The sequence below is a fragment of the Ixodes scapularis genome, unplaced genomic scaffold, assembly GCF_016920785.2.
Source record: "Ixodes scapularis isolate PalLabHiFi unplaced genomic scaffold, ASM1692078v2 PGA_scaffold13__105_contigs__length_92229423, whole genome shotgun sequence".
Lineage (NCBI taxonomy): Eukaryota > Metazoa > Arthropoda > Arachnida > Ixodida > Ixodidae > Ixodes > Ixodes scapularis.
The window spans coordinates 82,124,784-82,141,704 of record NW_024609839.1 but is presented as its reverse complement, the minus strand read 5'-3'; the positions used below and the strand labels follow the sequence as shown (position 1 = coordinate 82,141,704).

General features: G+C 48.0%; 2 protein-coding genes across 2 annotated transcripts; one reads left to right on the top strand and one right to left on the bottom strand.

The window, feature by feature from the left end:
* Window positions 1-135: 135 nt before the first annotated feature.
* LOC115323827 lies at window positions 136-3,248 on the top strand. The gene is made up of 4 exons (XM_040498784.1): window positions 136-454; window positions 1,694-1,761; window positions 1,836-1,934; window positions 3,012-3,248. The coding sequence occupies exons 1-4, from the start codon at window positions 355-357 to the stop codon at window positions 3,246-3,248; spliced, it is 504 nt and encodes a 167-aa protein (XP_040354718.1). The 5' UTR covers window positions 136-354.
* LOC8038842 (transmembrane protein 33) lies at window positions 3,199-16,709 on the bottom strand. The gene is made up of 8 exons (XM_029984274.4): window positions 16,533-16,709; window positions 16,188-16,316; window positions 15,946-16,040; window positions 14,509-14,693; window positions 13,126-13,193; window positions 9,628-9,761; window positions 9,429-9,512; window positions 3,199-3,783 (listed from the first exon to the last, which is right to left on the bottom strand). Exons 2-8 carry the CDS (start codon window positions 16,248-16,250, stop codon window positions 3,651-3,653), a joined length of 762 nt encoding a protein of 253 aa, XP_029840134.2. The 5' UTR covers window positions 16,251-16,316; window positions 16,533-16,709; the 3' UTR covers window positions 3,199-3,650.
* Window positions 16,710-16,921: the final 212 nt, after the last annotated feature.

Here is a 16,921-nt window from a genome sequence, read left to right as displayed (position 1 = left end):
AAAATAAACATTTTGCAGCATGTATTTTACTTCAACACCTCGTGCCCTAATAATCTCTTCATTATTATCATTATTTTTTATTTTATTTTTACATTAGCAAGACTACAGGTCAAGGCCGCCGCTTGAACTCTTGAGCAAGAGTTCGGACGTTCATAAAATATCGAAGGCCCTTCACGGGGATACCCCGGAAAAAGTAGCGTTTCCTAAAAGCCTCCTAAACCAAGAGAAAAGATATTACGCCAGGCACGTGCTCGATGGCGCGTGCTTGGAGGACAAAGAGGGATCTGTTTCCACGATTCCTGCGGCTGCCAGCTGATCCCACGAAACGGGGGACCGGGGGGGACCAGGCGAGACATGTGGTCCGTCGTTGCGGCACTGCTCTTGGCGGTCGCTCTAGGGACCTGCACCCAACCACAAGAGCTGCCATTCGATGACCTAATGGCCGACATCTGCAGTCAGTTCAAGCATCTCTGCATAATGTGTACACAGTATCCTACTGCTTCCACAATGTCATCTCATCATGCGAGACGATTGTTTAGCGAGAGGTTTGCCACAGCAGATAAGTAAAAGGGCGGTGACAATCAGTTCGTCGAACGGCATTTCACCGACAGGTTGTGTCATTGGCAATTTGTTTCCATTGACGCCCCCTTTAACTTTCCTGCATACATTGCCCTGGTAGCAGTCGTCAGGACGGTTGCCTAGCTTGTCGAACCCTTGGCAGTTCCGTTGAGGCCTGGTGCAAATTTGGGCCCGCAATTAAATTAAATTTTTCCAGAGTGAAGCGAGGTGCTGCCTGGGCAAGTCCGCTTTCAGTGTCCTTCCAGCACACAAAATGAAGCCAGTAATCCAATTCAATCTGCTTAGAAAAAAAAAAAAAATGTTGCAGGAGCATGTGTCGACAAAACAAGTTTCCATGAAGCGTCGCTATCTCTACAAAACGTGTTCATGAAATGTGTGCCAATGATTCGACAAAACGAAACAAACCCAATACCTGGCTGTTTTGTCATTGCACCATACCAACGGTTATTTCTACTTGTTCTTGCAGAGAAAAACATTCAATGGTGCATGTATGCATACACAAGGTCATTTGCATCGGCCCTGATGTCGATATCAGTGCAAGCCATGTAGAGCAATAGTTAACTAAACCGATGGACCTCCTTTTTAAGAGATGTCTCATGTAGTACCTTCCCCCTTGCCACTGATTACTGCACATTCTTCGGTGGCAACGGGAACAGATATTTTATGTTATTTGCCATCGTCTGGGACGTGCAGAATAAACCTATTGCTATATTACCCAAGCATCAAGGAGAATGCAGGGATTGGTGCTCCACGCGCCACACACACACGCCTTCCCCATTTGAAAGATTCGATTAAACCAAAAGAAAGGGCGCTGACGAACGCGCGTGCAAGGTGCCATTTGTTTTAGGTATTTGCTTTAGAAAAGTTAGTACTGCTGAGGCCAGTACGTGGGGCATGTGGAACACCAATCCCTGCATTCTCCTTGCTGCTTGGGTAATATAGCAATAGATCTATTCACCGTATGCTTTTCGATGACCCTGCACACCCCAAATAATCATATTGTGGTCTGTGGCATGCTGTTCCAAAAACGGTAGTCTAGCTTCTAAAGAAGTTTTGCACATGTAATTCCGACGCCACCTTAATGCGGAGAAACTCCATTATTGCCCCCTTACAGGAAAGTATGACAATGGAGTCGAAAGGAGAGAGGGCGTCATCTGCGTCGGCAAGAGAATGGATATTGATGTGAGTGGCTCCTGGGTTCAGTGCAGCAAGGAACCAGATCTCAGATGTGGGGGGGGGGGGGGTTGCCTTTGCAGCTGGAGAACATTGTGACCGGCTGTCTCCACAGTCGGTACAGGATTGCGAACGTACCTGCGTCGGAGCTATTCGACATGCTGTGTGACGACGACAGCCGCGTAAGTCTCGCAGCCATGGATAAACATGTTAACCGAGCTGTTTTATACTCCGTTCCACCTTACGACGGACTGCAGCGGGTGCTACGAGCCATCGAAGCTAATCCAAAGCCATGCGAATGTCGCATAATATAACCTTCGGCAAGGGCGAAGTGACAAGCGGGACGAAAGCTAATACAATACATATACAGCGCCGGATTGGCTAGGATGGCTTGTGACGTCCGCTGTAGTTAATCGTAACGATGAAGACGTCGAACTTGTCCTGCCCTCTGACACAAGCAGTCTACCTGTGGTGCTATTATAACAGCGCTGGAGGTAGGATTCTTGTGCACCAAACTCGCTACAAAGTGGCCCACCAAAAACTTTCCCTGTCGTTCTCATCACAGTCGACGGTCCAAAGGAGAACCCAAGATTCGCTTGGATCCTGCGACATTTTCTGTGTCGGGAAAAGTATCAGATATCATTAGGCATCTAGTACATACACACTGACATAACGAGGAGTCTCAACGTATTCAGTCATGAGTATTCATAGACGCAGTGCAGACGAGAGCACCGTTGATATTCAATGTCAAATTCAGAGCAGACCTACTCCTTGACAAGGTTGAAGACATCAGGGCACCTGTTTCAAATGTGGGGCCTGCAACATATACTCGTTGTCTATGTGGAGCGCAAGTTCGTCTGCTTCTTTTGCAGGGGTTGTGGTGACATCAAAACACCGAGCTTCGATTGGCTCGGATTGAAGGGCAGTGGGTAGACCTCAAGGCAGCTTGCTTTGAGGTCTACCCCCTATCCTACAATCAGAGCCAATCAGAGCTCGTCGTTCTAACATCAGAACAACCCCTGTAAAAGAAGCAGACGAACTTGCACTCCACATTGCCATGCCTTGGTTGCATGTGCACATTCGAGGGTCACAAGTTGCCGAAGCATTATCAAAGGTAGGACGTTCTGCTGGAGGCGGAATGACTGAAGCTCCTCCCTGCCATTCTCACCCTGCCAGTGATTATAGATCATATTTCATTAGCCATTCCATAGCTAATGGCGCAAAACTCTCGGCAATCGGCGGTGTGCCTGAAATTGCAGAGGATGGACCTTGTTTACGACTGTGTGGACGATCAAGCCGACAACCAGGGTGACCGGGACTGGAGCCTTGACGAAGTCACCAAGTTCATGCAGGCAAGCCCGCTTTTTCTTCTTAAATCTGCCACACAGCTCCATTACAGTGGCAACATATGTTGCACAGTCGTTCCCCCGAGAGACGCAACTTGCATCGTCCAAAAACACAACGCCACCTTTATTGTTCCTTTGCAGCTGTGCTGACACATCCATCGCCTCGTCCGAGAGCAAATAAAAAGATCTGAAAGTTGAGACGGACATCACACAGTTTCATCGTTTGCCAAACAGACGTGCACAACAACCAAAATAGACTGCGCTGCAGACGACGGCCGGCTGGGCACCGGCTACGCGTCGTAACAACGCTGGCCCGGGCAACGTTACTAGGTCGAAGTCAGTTGACAAGCTCTCCAGAGTGCCCGGTGCTTTTTCCCGGCACATCCGCTCGGTGGCACTCGCTGCGCTATCGGCCCCGCCCATATGAAAAGAAGCGACGAAACCAGTAAAGGGGAAGGACCGTTTTCGAACGACACTCTTGCGGAGCTTGTCAACTGGTAAGAGTTAAAAACGTCGGGCCCGGGACTGTCCAACATATTTCGTATCATGGCTTCACTGGGGCACGGGTGGAGAAAGCTGGCAGATCAAGCCAATGGTCTTGTAGAGAAGTCGGCTCAGGAATGCGGGGCAGCCCGGTCGCGAGGCATAGTGTTCCGTCACCAGTCGCAGCTCGTGAAACACGGTCCTGCATTGGAGAGTTTACACGACGACTGTTAACATTCCTGCTTGTGTTCAGTGCTCGTTACGGTGACAGTTAGAGGGACCCCATACAATTATCGGCCAGGACCTAAATACTGGCATAAAACAAATCCGGGGGCTTCGTATGCACATGCAACTTGCATTAGTTTAACTCTTCATGTGCTAGATGTCGTGGAAGGAGTTGGCACAAAATTTAATCCTCAGAAGGCCAAAATCTAACTCTCAGAGAAGGCCAAACAATTTGCTTTGTGAAATGTGGGTGATAGGGCGAACACAATGAGGTGCACATATAGGGAGTATTCACTGGCGGTCATATTTGTATGTGCCACTTCCACAGTTATTTTGTGACATGCATTTTGCACCATCAAGATTGCCGAACTCGCCAACCTTTTAATGTGAGCTCGTTCTGAGCATGCGCTCTAAGCATCGCCCTCAAATATGGCATCCGGTGAATACTCTTTATTCTCGCAACTAGTGCGACAACTCGCCGATTGTTGGGTAGATTGAATGATGGACAGACCGTAATGTTTCTTTTGTCACGAAACGGCTTGCAACTCCCACCAAAATCGTTTTCAGTACAGTATAGACCACTTACAACGTAACCGCTTATAGTGCAGGACCGGGTATAACACGGCTTTTTTAAACCACCGGTTCGCCTCCCATAGAACTCCATGTAATTACATACCGCTTAAAATGCAGGCACGCGAAGGGAAATACCGGTTATAGAGCGGTTCCTGCAACAGCCCGGCAACCGCGCCGATCACCGGCGCAGCGAGCACGCTTCCCTGTGCGACACTAGATAATGGCGCGAGCAGCAAGCGGCACTCGCGGGACAAGGAGGTTGCTCGAAGAAGCGGGGAAAGCGAAGAGAGAGGCTTCAGTTGCCATAGCGACGGAGGGACGCATGCACGTGTCGATCACGTGCATGCGTCCATGACCAAGCATCCCTCCGCTGCATTGGAAACAACCGCAACGACAGACCAATCGCAGGTCGAGGAGAAGTGTTCGCGCGCGTTGCATGCCGGTCGCGGGCCGGCTGCTTCTATCCGCAAACATGGCGTCGGTTGTGATCGTCGACGTAGACGGCATGGTGGAAGCTCCGTTACGCGTAAAAGCGCTATCCTTGACTGTGAATTTCCGTTGTGTGTCGCTATGATAACCCAGCATGTACTAGAAGGGAAGATCCACCTACTCGTGCGGCAATGTCGTGGTGGCACACTCAAGACGGCAGAAACGCCCGTGTCGTCGTGTTTGTTTACTTCGACTACAGTGGTGATTTCTAAGCGTTTGTGTTTTCGAACATCGCCCGGGTTTTTTATTTGGAGCAGTTCATGCCTGTGCTCAAGTTGAAGGTATTACTGGCACGTACCGTATACAGGATGCAAATTTTCATGCGTTTTTATCACCGGAGAAAAGTGATTAGGGTTAGCAATCCTGAACGCTCGCAACGTCCGTCCGCAACCCGCGACGCCGTTAAAAGGCTGCACCAGGCAAAAGTCGCTCATTTCTTTGAAAATGTGTGACACACTTGAGAGAGAAGTGTACTAGTCTGGTGAAATAAAGACTTTCCTCAAGCTAAGCTTTATTTTTCATCTAACATAAAATAAATTTCTTTACAAAGGTAAGTTGTCTGATGGCATGTATTTTGGCCCCGAAAAATTGATGTTTTGGTTATAGCGCGGTACCGCTTATTCGCGACTCCAGCGACCTATAGGGGGCGCCACCACCGAACAAACATGGCGGCTGAGTCCAGGTCGCGCCGGCTCGGCCGGGCCGCCTGAACAGGTGGCGCGTTCAATTTAACAAACTTTCCTTTGTTTAATGCCCAATTTTATAGCTATTTGAACTGAGACGGTTAAGTGTAGCCGGTGCACATAAACTCGCAGAGCATAGTTTTGTTTCCCCGGTGTTTTTTGTTCTTTTCATGTCAAACTGTCGTTTCGGAGGTTTCGTTCAAAACCGAAACTATATGGGCTCTGGAGAGTCGGTAATATACTAATCAGTTTTGATCATCTAAGAAAAGCGGCAATGACCGCAGAATTCTTCCGCCAACAGTAATTTTCAGCCAACTCGCATGCCTCGACCATCCGACTAATCTGTCCGCGAAATCGAGCTTTTGTGCGTATCCGCGTTTCAGAAACAGCTCCAGTGGTCTGCTCGGTCAACAACACAGGCTGCACGAAAATTACGAAAATTAAGCAAGCGCTTCTTGAGCCAAGGATCATGTTAACCCGCCGGCACCCCACTAAGCAGCTGATACTCGTATTTAAATTCAGGTTTCGTAGCAATCGAGAGGTCATTTTGACGAGCGGGTATGTCTTATGTTACGTATGGTCCCACTAACGCAATATTAGTATATTCTTCGGGTTGAAATATGAGCTTAGTTGACTAGCTATTAGGTGAACTGCCGAATAAAAGTATATTTGACAGACAGAGAGATACTACTTAAACTTAGCCAAATAGTAAACATAGAAATAAAACAGCGCAAACGAACACAAGGACAAGTAGAAGAAGGGACACAGACACAGCGCTGTCTGTATCCTTTCTTCTACTTGTCCTTGTGTTCGTTTGCGCCGTTTTATTTTTATGTTTACAATGCATCACCGACTAGCCCACCTCCATACACTACTGCAATTAGCCAAATAGTTCTAACCGGCAGCACGGAGACAAACTGAAGAGAGTCTTCACTGGAGTTCACGCAGAACCTCTCCGCATTGAACTTTGCTTCAGATCCTGAACGGAGAAAATAAGTATTTTTCGTGGCCGGTCAACCTGAGCAATGTAGACATATATTGCTGCTGGCTTCGACGGGGGTATAATATAAATATTGGAGTCGTGATGGATCAAAATGCCGTAACAGCTTCTAACGTTGCGAGACGCGTCCCCCACCTTTTGAAAACAGAAAATTTCCGTCATTCATCATTTGGAGCAAGCAGGTTTTCCTGAATCAAGTAATTGCGAAATCAGCCCAACTCCTTCAGAGTGGTCCAGATACTTTTTCGACGAAAAGCAGCCAAGATGAATAGCCAACGCACCGACCGGCGTGGGTGGCTCAAACTTGAAGCTAATCGAACACAACCAAACTCAAGAAAAGCAGCTATCGAACCTCCCCATTCACTTGACTGCAACATTGATGTTCCCTCCAGTGAAATGCCTCGTCTGTCGTCCTCAGTCCCCTGTTCTACATCCTTACAAAGAAGTTCCTTATCAGTTACCAAGTAGTCGTCACTTGGAATGTAAATCGAGGCAGACAAGAAATCAAAACGTTTTCCCGTGATTCCTCCCCATCCAAGAAATCGAAAGCAGGCGACCGTGTGTTGTGGAGTAAACGGGCTTTCAAACACGTGATGGAAGGAAACCATCTACTGAGGCTTCACCACACTAATGAACACCCAGGCAAACTTGAGAAATTTTCGAACCTTCGTCAAATTACGTTGTTCGCCACTGCGCCGACAACACGTGTCCGCGAAAGCCACAAGAGACGCGGAGGGGCGCGGAGCGACCTGGACCGGCTGGTTCCCGGTTTTCCCGCTTGGTGGCGTCCGTTTTGCTGGAGTCGCGAATAGTGCGGATTTTCGAGACTCCCGCGACAGACGTTATATGCGGTCTACACTGTAGCGCAATACATTTGCCCAGTCAAGCACCTACTAGTGTAACAGAACATTGCTGGCCAGGAAGTGGCTTGCATGTGATGTCGTAATTCGATGCTGCGAAATGTAAGCTGCAGGAGGCATGTGCTCAGCAGAAAGGCCACTGCGACACCAGCCGACGAGACGTTTGCGAAGTTCAGTCTGGCGGCTGTGATCACTACCATCATTTCAGAGTATGGCATCCGTATCGAATACCGATTTCTAAGACAACTTTGCTGGAATGCACTTCCCCGTTCTGCGAATGCAGCCAGTGGAAGTTCCGAATTGGCCATCTTGGGCCCGCTTAAGTCTGCAGGGTGAAGCGTTGCAGACTGGGTGGCTAGGTGTTGAAAAACGCTTTTTCTGCTCATTCAACGTCGTTCGCCCAAAAGGTTTCTTTTTAAACCTTTGCGTAACATTCGTAGCTACCTTCCAGAACCTGCAGAGCTTTTACGAAAACGCAGCACTCTAGAAAAAAGGCACAACTCGTCAAACGCAGGTCTTGAGGCGTAATAAGAAATTATGCCTTGGCTAGTCAAAGAGCTGCGTCTGTGTGCCTTCCATGCTTGGATACCGATCAAGAATCGAAGCCGTGTGGATGTGCTAACCCTTTGGGAAATCTTCGAGAGCGAAACGTGCGTGAAAGTGTATGAGACTCTGGGGGAGCGTTTTAGTGTACTCTGATGACCGTACATATTTGTAACATGCACCACTCGCAGGCCAGAAACCAGATTGATTTAGTGGTGATGGAACAGAGGGAGGGGAGAAGGTGGCGACAACGATCGATCTTTACCTTCCCGACATTTATTTCTAGCGATCAATTCAGCAGAAGGGAATGGGAATCCTTTCTACTCTCCCTCTCCCATCTCTCGAACACTTCCGATGCCCCTGGTTCCATTGTTCAAAGGTGGCGATGTGGTTTGAACCCATACTTAATTCAAGGGAAGGGGGTTGCCCTCATGACGTTGATTCCATGGGGTGCTGCTTTGTTTTGAAAGCTATTTTTGATCGGTCTCCAAGTGCAGAGGCACAGAGATGTAGCACTTCGGCATGCCTGGGCATGCCGACTAAGATTTGCCTTCGACTAGTGGCGACTTTTTTCCCGCGGCGTTGCGCTTTCGCAAACATTTCCACGAGCCATGACGATTTGCACGGGGTTTTAAAATCTTTTTTTAGGCAAATGATGGCGAGTGAGTTGGAAACGTGTCTTTTCGCACGCAATCGCCCAGCCTCCGCAACGCTTCACTTGGCAGATTTACACGGGCCCAAGATGGCCGGTTCTGAACTTCCCGTCCCCACACCTGCGCTGCAGAGAGCAAACGGGAACGCGCGATTCAGCATACTGTCATAGAGATCAAACGAGCCAAACTTACGGCAACCTCCTTGAGGTTGTGCAAAGGAAAACGTTGAAGACACAGCCGAATCTCGTTAAATCAAACTCTCTTGATTCAAACTTGCGGATAATTCAAACATACCTACAGGTCCCATCCTATGTTTCTCTAAGGGAGGAAACTCCCCGCAATTCAAACTGCTTTATTCAAACAAGTTTTCGGTCCCCCTCAAATTTGAATCAACGAGATTCGACTGTACTACCAAACGGATGATGTTTGAGGCCCCTTACATTCGAGACGTCGACACAACACGACGCACAAATCAAATACAATGGCTGCGCTAGCATCCATTTTGGACCGTGGTCCATCAGTCTCTGGGCATGAGTTTGGTTCAAAAGCCATTTCATGGCAGATATTTAGTCAAGGGGCTTATAGGTTGCCGCTTTATACTGGTCAGTTGCAATATTCACACCATCGAAACAGAAACAAATCGAAAAAGAATTATGAGGTGATCGAAGAGCCACCATTGACGTGCGAAAGTGACGGCGCCCGACGAAATAGTTACACGATCGCCATGAGCTCATCGAAAGTAAGAACCACCAGATGGCACTGAATTTTGACAAGGGCCTATTGGCGGTTTCAAAGCAAATGAATGCAACGAGACGTCTCACCTGGAGTACGGGCTGCGACGCGAGGCGTAGCGCAGACTCAGGAAACGGTAGTACACAAACGGCGTCACCAGGCTGCTGCGACCACTGTGTCCCAACACAATCGACAAAACCCGATTATTCCGGAGGCCCTTTCGACTTGCAGGCACGCAAAAAGACGGACCGGCATTTACGACGCCTTGCAGAGAGGAGTCCGACTTACGAGAGCAAGCTGAAGATGGTGAGCGGCATGAGAAAGATCTCGGTGAAGGCAACCAGCCGCAGGATGTTGTTGCTCTGGTGCTCCAGCAACAGGACCAGCCAGGTGCCCAGGAGGCCGGAGCGGCCTCCAAACTTCTGCGCAGCAATATTTAAACATCACATTGCATATTGTTTCATACTTATGTTCGGTGACGGGCTGCTTATGACCAAGAGCTTTATAACCTCTCGTGATCTATCAGTGGTGCCCTCTATTGAATAGCGGTGGAACACTCGCAACATACAGAGATTTTCTATTTTTCCTGCACATTGTTCTTTCTTTACCGACTTTAAAAGGGATACTACAACTAAATTTCAGCGCTTATTTCTTGGTCTATTCGTGTTCAAGGGAGCAGTATCACATCAGACACACCAATCTCTTGTTGAAAAAGAAATGAAAAGGAATTTTAAAACAAATTTAACGATTAGCAAAGAGCACCTAGTGGATGTCGCTAGCGCTTCGTTTGCAAAGCTCGTCTAGGAACCTTGAGAGGTAGTGACGATAACTGTCTCGCTGCCAGCCATTACGAGAGAAGAGGGGAAGAAGAAACTCCCCTCTCCCCAAGATTCTCTTTTGTTTGTCCCGGATGCCGCTACTGTATCTCTAGAAGATTATAGAAGATTAACCCGCCACTCAAAATTCGTACAAAAGCAGCTTTGGGGTTAGTTGCAGTGGCCCGATCGCTGGCGTGCTTCGGCTGCTTCGGTGGCTGGAACGGTCATACTACGCTTCACCTTATGTCCGGACGCAGTGGATGCTACGAGCTATCCTAGCCAATCCCGCTCTATGGACGTAACCCGTGATACGCTTTCTGTGCGTTGCTGCGCCCCCTCTCTAAGGGCACGTGACACTCACACGGCCTTAAATTGGCTCCGATGGCTCGCAGCATCTGTTGCGCTCGGTTGTAAGGTGAAACGAAGTGTAGGACATCCTCTCGACAATAGCCACGCCGCAGCTTTGCTTCTCTTGAGACAATATACGTCACGATTGCGGTGGATGTCACATGCTCTCCGCTGGCTGCTCTCCGAGCGCTTGCCAGAGTATGTTGTTTATAACGAAAAATACAGCCATCAGGCTCAAAATACAAACGTGCAATTGTCATTTACGCATATTGCGGGTCATTCAGTCAATTTCTGAGCACGGCGGGTATACTTCAAATTTCATTGAAGTGACCCTTTAAAACCTTTGACAATGTTACAATTATATTCTTACGGATAGTATGTCAGTTTGATCTCTCAAATACTGCACAGCCTTCGCTGTAGTGAAATGCAGTTCCAGGGTAGCCAGCGTGCCCTCTTGTCATTAGAGATCACAAGAACTCGGTTGTAAGCAAATGCAAGTGTGCGAACCAGCCTCAAGAATTCAATAGAAGATCCACTTCCAGCACACACTCTTTGCTCTCTGCTGGGTTTTGGGCGATTCGTGCGATGAAATGTTTTCAATGGCAGCAAACTTGCACCGAAGGCGGAGCACCTACTGAGTTCTTGACTTATCGCCGACCATAGTGTGCGTCACTGTCAAAGTTACTGTCACAAGGGCGTAGCTTCATCACTTGTGCGACAACACTTACAAATGAACTGCGAAATCAAGCCACACCCTCGTGCCAGTAACTTTGACAGCACTGTACACAATAGTTCGGCGACAGGTTAACAGGGCGTCTAGCGAATTATTACTTTGAAATTCCCCGACTTTTCCAGGTTTTCCCTAACAATTTCAGGTGAAATTCCCTGACCACTGTAAAGGCGGTTAAATATATAAGACCATTACAACACAAGGCATTGAGGAATGAGTACTGTGAGGATCACTTTGCATCGGCTTAAAATCAAACTTTTATATTCTGAAATATTTGGGTTCGTCCAGTCCGAATTAAACGAGCACTTTCTTGCCGCCAACATTGTCAGTGAAGGGGCCACTTCCGGAAGCACGATGAAAACACGACGGTCAACCACACACGTCAATAACCGAATGGCAGCATGGCCATATGGCTGGCATGGCCGCCAGATGAGCACTTCTGGCTACTTTCGGCTTGAGGCTTGGATTGGGGTCTGCAACTTTCCCATTTGTTATCTAGTAGCTCTAACTGGATTTAGCCTAGTGTCGCGCCCTCAATCCAATCCAGTCCAAGGCTTAAACTGGATTTGTCGGCTGTTCCCTTTGCATCGGATAGCACACTTTACATCGGGTGAGCATATTTTTCTGCCCCCAAGTCCTCAAGTCTTTGCTCAGGGCACTCGATGTCCTTTCCAGCTCATTTTCCCTGACTGGGCTCGCTTTTTGTCCAGATCCCTGACAATTCCCTGATTTTTCCCGCTAATTAAAATTTCCCTGACAATTCCCGGTTTTCCCGGTCGCTAGACACCCTGGTTAAGAACCCAGAAAATGCTCCGCATCGAGCCCGAGCATTTTTTTCTTTTATTAAAGACGCTAGGACACGAAAATTGAACAAATAGATTATTCTTTAAATGGAATGCTCATAGGCTACTTAGTATATACACCAAGTTTCGCAATTCCTAGAGCTCTAGTAATATCAGTAATAAATTTACGAATTTGGTCATTTTCATTTGGCGAACATGCAACACTGACCATGAATGCTCATTATAGGTGCCCCCACAATCGCCCAAATGCGCCTCGCCGCGGTACCAACACTAATCTCGCTTTCGCCCCCAGCCCTCTGACGTGCCATTTCGCATGCGTCCGAGATTGTACCGGAAGACGGCGACCATGGCGAGTTTGTCCGTGACTCGCCGTCACTGGAGCTGGTCACCAGCGGGTCGGAGTCAAAATGACCAGCTTCCAACATCTCTCGATCACAACCACTCTCATGGCTGCTGCGATCAGTGTCGAAGACCTCGACGAAGTGACCGATGCTGTAGCCATAATCGTCGCAAACCGCATGCTCAAAACGCGGATGGTAAACGAGGAAGCTGAAGCTCGAGACGCCAAGAAACCCAAGTCTGCGAGTGCGTGCAAGGGAACGCAACGAGGTTGGCTGGTGACGTTGCCAACCCTTCGGCCACGGCGGCCTTTTCAAATGGGACGGATCCGAGGGTACCGCATATAAATTGATTTATCCACGAAACTATCGTACCATTTTTAAAACGAATTTAGCAGGATTATAGGAACATACATTGGGTGCTACCAGTAAAGTTATGTCATTTTAGTTATGCCGTGTCTTGACCCCTTTAACACTTTGTCGTGCACGCAGCCAAAGCCCAGCCTAAAACAATGAGCATGTGCAGGAAGCGGAGATCTATCCGGTTCTTAGACTGTCGCCAACTTATGAAACAGAGCACAGAAACCTCACAAACCTCTTCGATCTTGGGGAGTACACTGCCAACAGCCGACAAATCCAGTACGCTAAGCAATACTCAAACACACTCTTCGTCACGGGTGAACACAATTGCCGGGAGGGAATTAAAGTCATCATTATTTACAGAAAAAGATGTAAAGAGGCATACTCACGTCCAGCAAAGTCAGCGTGAAGCTAGCAGAGTGGAGGAGGGCAAAGAGAAATACAGGCAGGAGCACCACTGAAGTATCGTTCCACGAGGGTCAAGGCTTCCACCGCAACGTTGGACAGACGTCTTCCCGACAAACCCTACTTCACAGCCAATTTGTGAACCACTCGCTCGGAACCTATTGAAAGAGGCTGGCAAGAGATGCAAAGCTTGCAGCTATAATTTGTTTCGCTTTGTGACCGACCGCAACGCACGCTACGAATCATCGAAGTCAATTCAATTCTGTACGTCACGTGACCTCTGGGTAGAGGGCAGTGACGCACGACACATCATTGTGGGATACGTTCCCAGCACTGAATCGGACGAGATGGCTCGTAGAATCTACTGCAGTAAATTGTGACGTAAAATGGAGTACAGTGGACTTGGAGCCGAATCGTCGGGTCTTTGCTAAAAAAAATTGGGAGCCTTGAAGCAGTCCTATCCCAGCAGTTGAAGTCGGAGCACTCTACATGCTGTCTTACCAAAATACGTACCTTGGCAAAGGCCACAAGTGCGAGGTCCTCGCTTAAAGGTGCACCTTGGCTGCACGAACCCTCGCGAAGCAAGTGTAACTGCCAAAGCTACTAGTTCGCGCTTTTAGCCAGAGCCGTTTATACTGAGAGAGTTTGGCCTTCTTAAGGAGATTTCGGCAGTCTGACAACCACAGCAGCGTAGTCTGACAACCGGGGGATGACTACTTCCGTCCGCCATATTGTGGATCTGCCTCATAGGAACTCTACGCGATTTCACAGGAATGAACAAGACAAAGAAGTAACGCCATATTGTGTTATCGCGAAATCCGCTGGTTCTAGCGGCCAACAAGCTCCGCCCATCGGCCAAACTCTCTCAGTATAAACGGCTCTGCTTTTAGCCTTTGCTGCGGCACATCTCAAGGCGAAACAGAGTGTGAGGTACGACTCTTAACTAATTAAAAAAGTGGTTTGCAGGACGCTGAAATACGGAGCATGCTGAACAGACACTCCCCTGCTCTTTTCCTGCCCTCCTGCCCTGCATGAGTGTTTTAAATGAGGCAGCCATTTCTCGTACGACTAGTTGTGTCACATGTACGTTTGACAGCGGGAAATCGGTCAGCCACAGTGGGCATCTGACGTCTTTACCGTAGACTAGAAATTTAGCCAGTGCAGTACCGCCACAAGCCTGGGGTCTTCAACGTGCATCACGCAGTAGTGGTACGACGCTCGTCTGGATTGAAAGGGCAGGGGTCGAGATTGATCCCAGGGTTCTGCAGTGCGAGCTTTCGCTCCATGTGCTCCTAACTGTGACATGCTGACACGCTCGTTCACCGATCCCCCCAGAAATGTCAGCGATGCGATGCTGGCAAGGATACATGTCATGGGCTGAGCAAAGAGAAAGATGAGGGAGAAGAAGAGATAATGGCAGCTGTCTTCAATCAGCAGCTGGCTGAGGAACATCCGACTCAGCTGAATCGTCGGCATGCGCTGGTGTAACCGCAAGGCGCTCGTCGCAGCATTGCTGATCAGTGCTCGTTGGTAACAAGTGTAAGGGTTGGCCCTGAAAAGAAACGAATACAGATGTTCAGCTTGCCGTCTGCTTTCAAAATGTTCTTTTTTTTTTTCTCTAAATGTTTGGCAAACTAGGCGAGAAACAACGTGCAGTGGCTCATAAGAATATCCCATCTTTTTTTGCTTTTGCTCTGTACAATATTCGCAATTGTCAGTAAGAACAAGTTGAAGAAAACTGAAAACAAATTTAAAAAAATGCTGGAAAAGTATATTACGGCAAAATCCTAGCAGACAAGATGGACACGACAAGAAAGGAGTCGAACAGCGCACAGCATTCGTTCCATGGCACTGAAAGTTACCACGTTTACAGTCGGCGACCTCTGCATTAGTTGCAATACCACCCTTTCAATAGAGTGGCAACTCGCGACACCTAGGGGGTCAGTCTTCGGCACAAGGTCGTCCTGCTAAGTCCGACCGGGTTGCTTGAGCCGTTTAAGCTTTCTAACGACCATTCTTTTTTTGTGAGGGAATGCGGTCAATTTTCGGGAAGCCTACATCGGAAACCACTAAAAAATTTCTGGCATGCCAACAAATACTTTAGCATTAATTATAACAGCCTGGATATCTTTAAAATAGCACCTGCATCGCAATAAACATTTATAGTCTACGAGCACGTCGTTTGGGGTATGAAGAAAACACGAGACCCCCTTATTTGTGAGTGCAGAGAGCATGGATAAGGAGCCGTCCTTTGATTTTTGCTGCTTTACCTCTAAAACGGCGTGTCAGGGCACCATGTCACGTGTTCGAATCCCGGCCGAGGTGCCCGCAATATGACGGAGGCTTATTGCGGAGAAGGCGCCGTGTAACCGAGCTTTCGGTTGCACGTCAAAAGATCCCCAGGTGGTCGAAATTAATCCTCAGTCCTCCGCTGGGGCGTGCCAGATGCCCATCGTTGGTTTGGCACGTAAAACCCCCAAATTTGACTTCTTGACCATGTCACTTTTGTGCAATTAGGCTCTGCGGTTCTAATACTGCTGAAGTGATATGTTCCTAGTTGATTTTTATATGTACAACTTCGGTTTGTTTTTATATATGCATACACCTTTCTTGAGTGTAACTTTTGTCGTTCTTAAGTGTATTTGTTACTTTCTTTCCTTCCAAATTTTCAACAGCTTATTCCTTGCGTAATGGCCCATGATAGTGCCTTCGAGGTATTAATAAATCAATAAAATACAGGTCGAGCTAGATTTATCAAGAAGTATTCGCGGCCTTGTGAGGCATTACCGAAAGCTCGAACTTACCCAAGTATCGGAATGATGTAGAGTAGTGTGAAAACGACGGTGCACATCCGTGTGAACCATAGCAGGCTTTCAATCTTGTGAATGGATAAGTGATTCTGGACAACAAAAAATGAAACGATACAGTTGCACACGTTTCTTTCACTCTTTTTTTTTTCTTCTTGCAGCCCTTCTTTTTATTTTTACGCCCTGAGAAGCAAGACGAGCTTGAGCTTTAAATAAAGACGACTTGAGACCACACTCACGATAACCTCGCTAAAACCTCGGGGTGCGGTGGTCGAAGGTCCTTCTGTGTTCTCGTCGCCCATTCTGCGATGTCTCGGCGCTCAAAGGTCTGACTGAGGGGGGTGGTTCACGTAACTTCAACGGATGACCTGCAACGTCAAAAAATCGCGAGCGAGGAAACCATTAAATTGGGTTGTTGGATGCGCCCGCTAAAATAGAAAAATCTAGAAGCGTCGTGCGTCATTCTACACATCGCACCCGAGTTCACACCGACGAGTCGGGCAAGTTTGGCAGGACAGAGCAAGGGTTCGCATCTTTGGGTTCGGCAGACTACGAGTTTCACCGAACCAAAAACCACGATTTACCTGATGCAACGAATGCGTTTGCTGTAAAATCACGAGGAATGCAACATTTCCGTGACTGGTAGAGTGTTTTTTTTCACGATTACGAACTTTTCCCTTATCGCCGTGGTAATTCGATACAGTGTTGTCGGACTGCGTTCGCGTTCTTGTCTGAAGGTGGCGGTTCCTCCATACATCGGCAGCTGAGCAACTACGTTAGCTAGCACGACCGCATGTGTCATTCTGGGGCACAGGTGGGATAGTAAACGTATAAGCGGACAAAAGCAGTACGAGAGGAAAATCGGATAAGCCATTTCAAACGGAAGTAGCGAAATCTACCACTGCAGACTGGAGCACACAGGCAACACAGGCTCCAGTACATTCATAATGCACATAATGCACAAAGGGCACAA

Bases quoted from the DNA above. Each gene is read 5' to 3' on its own strand.
- LOC115323827 (XM_040498784.1), top strand. From the start codon at position 355: ATGTGGTCCGTCGTTGCGGCACTGCTCTTGGCGGTCGCTCTAGGGACC. The intron at 455-1,693 runs GTCAGTTCAAGC...GCCCCCTTACAG, and splicing joins CCTAATGGCCGACATCTGCA to GAAAGTATGACAATGGAGTC. The intron at 1,762-1,835 runs GTGAGTGGCTCC...TTGCCTTTGCAG, and splicing joins GCAAGAGAATGGATATTGAT to CTGGAGAACATTGTGACCGG.
- LOC8038842 (XM_029984274.4), bottom strand. From the start codon at position 16,250: ATGGGCGACGAGAACACAGAAGGACCTTCGACCACCGCACCCCGAGGT. The intron at 16,041-16,187 runs GTGAGTGTGGTC...TTTGTTGTCCAG, and splicing joins GAGGTTTTAGCGAGGTTATC to AATCACTTATCCATTCACAA. The intron at 3,784-9,428 runs GTGAGACGTCTC...TCTCCAATGCAG, and splicing joins CGTCGCAGCCCGTACTCCAG to GACCGTGTTTCACGAGCTGC.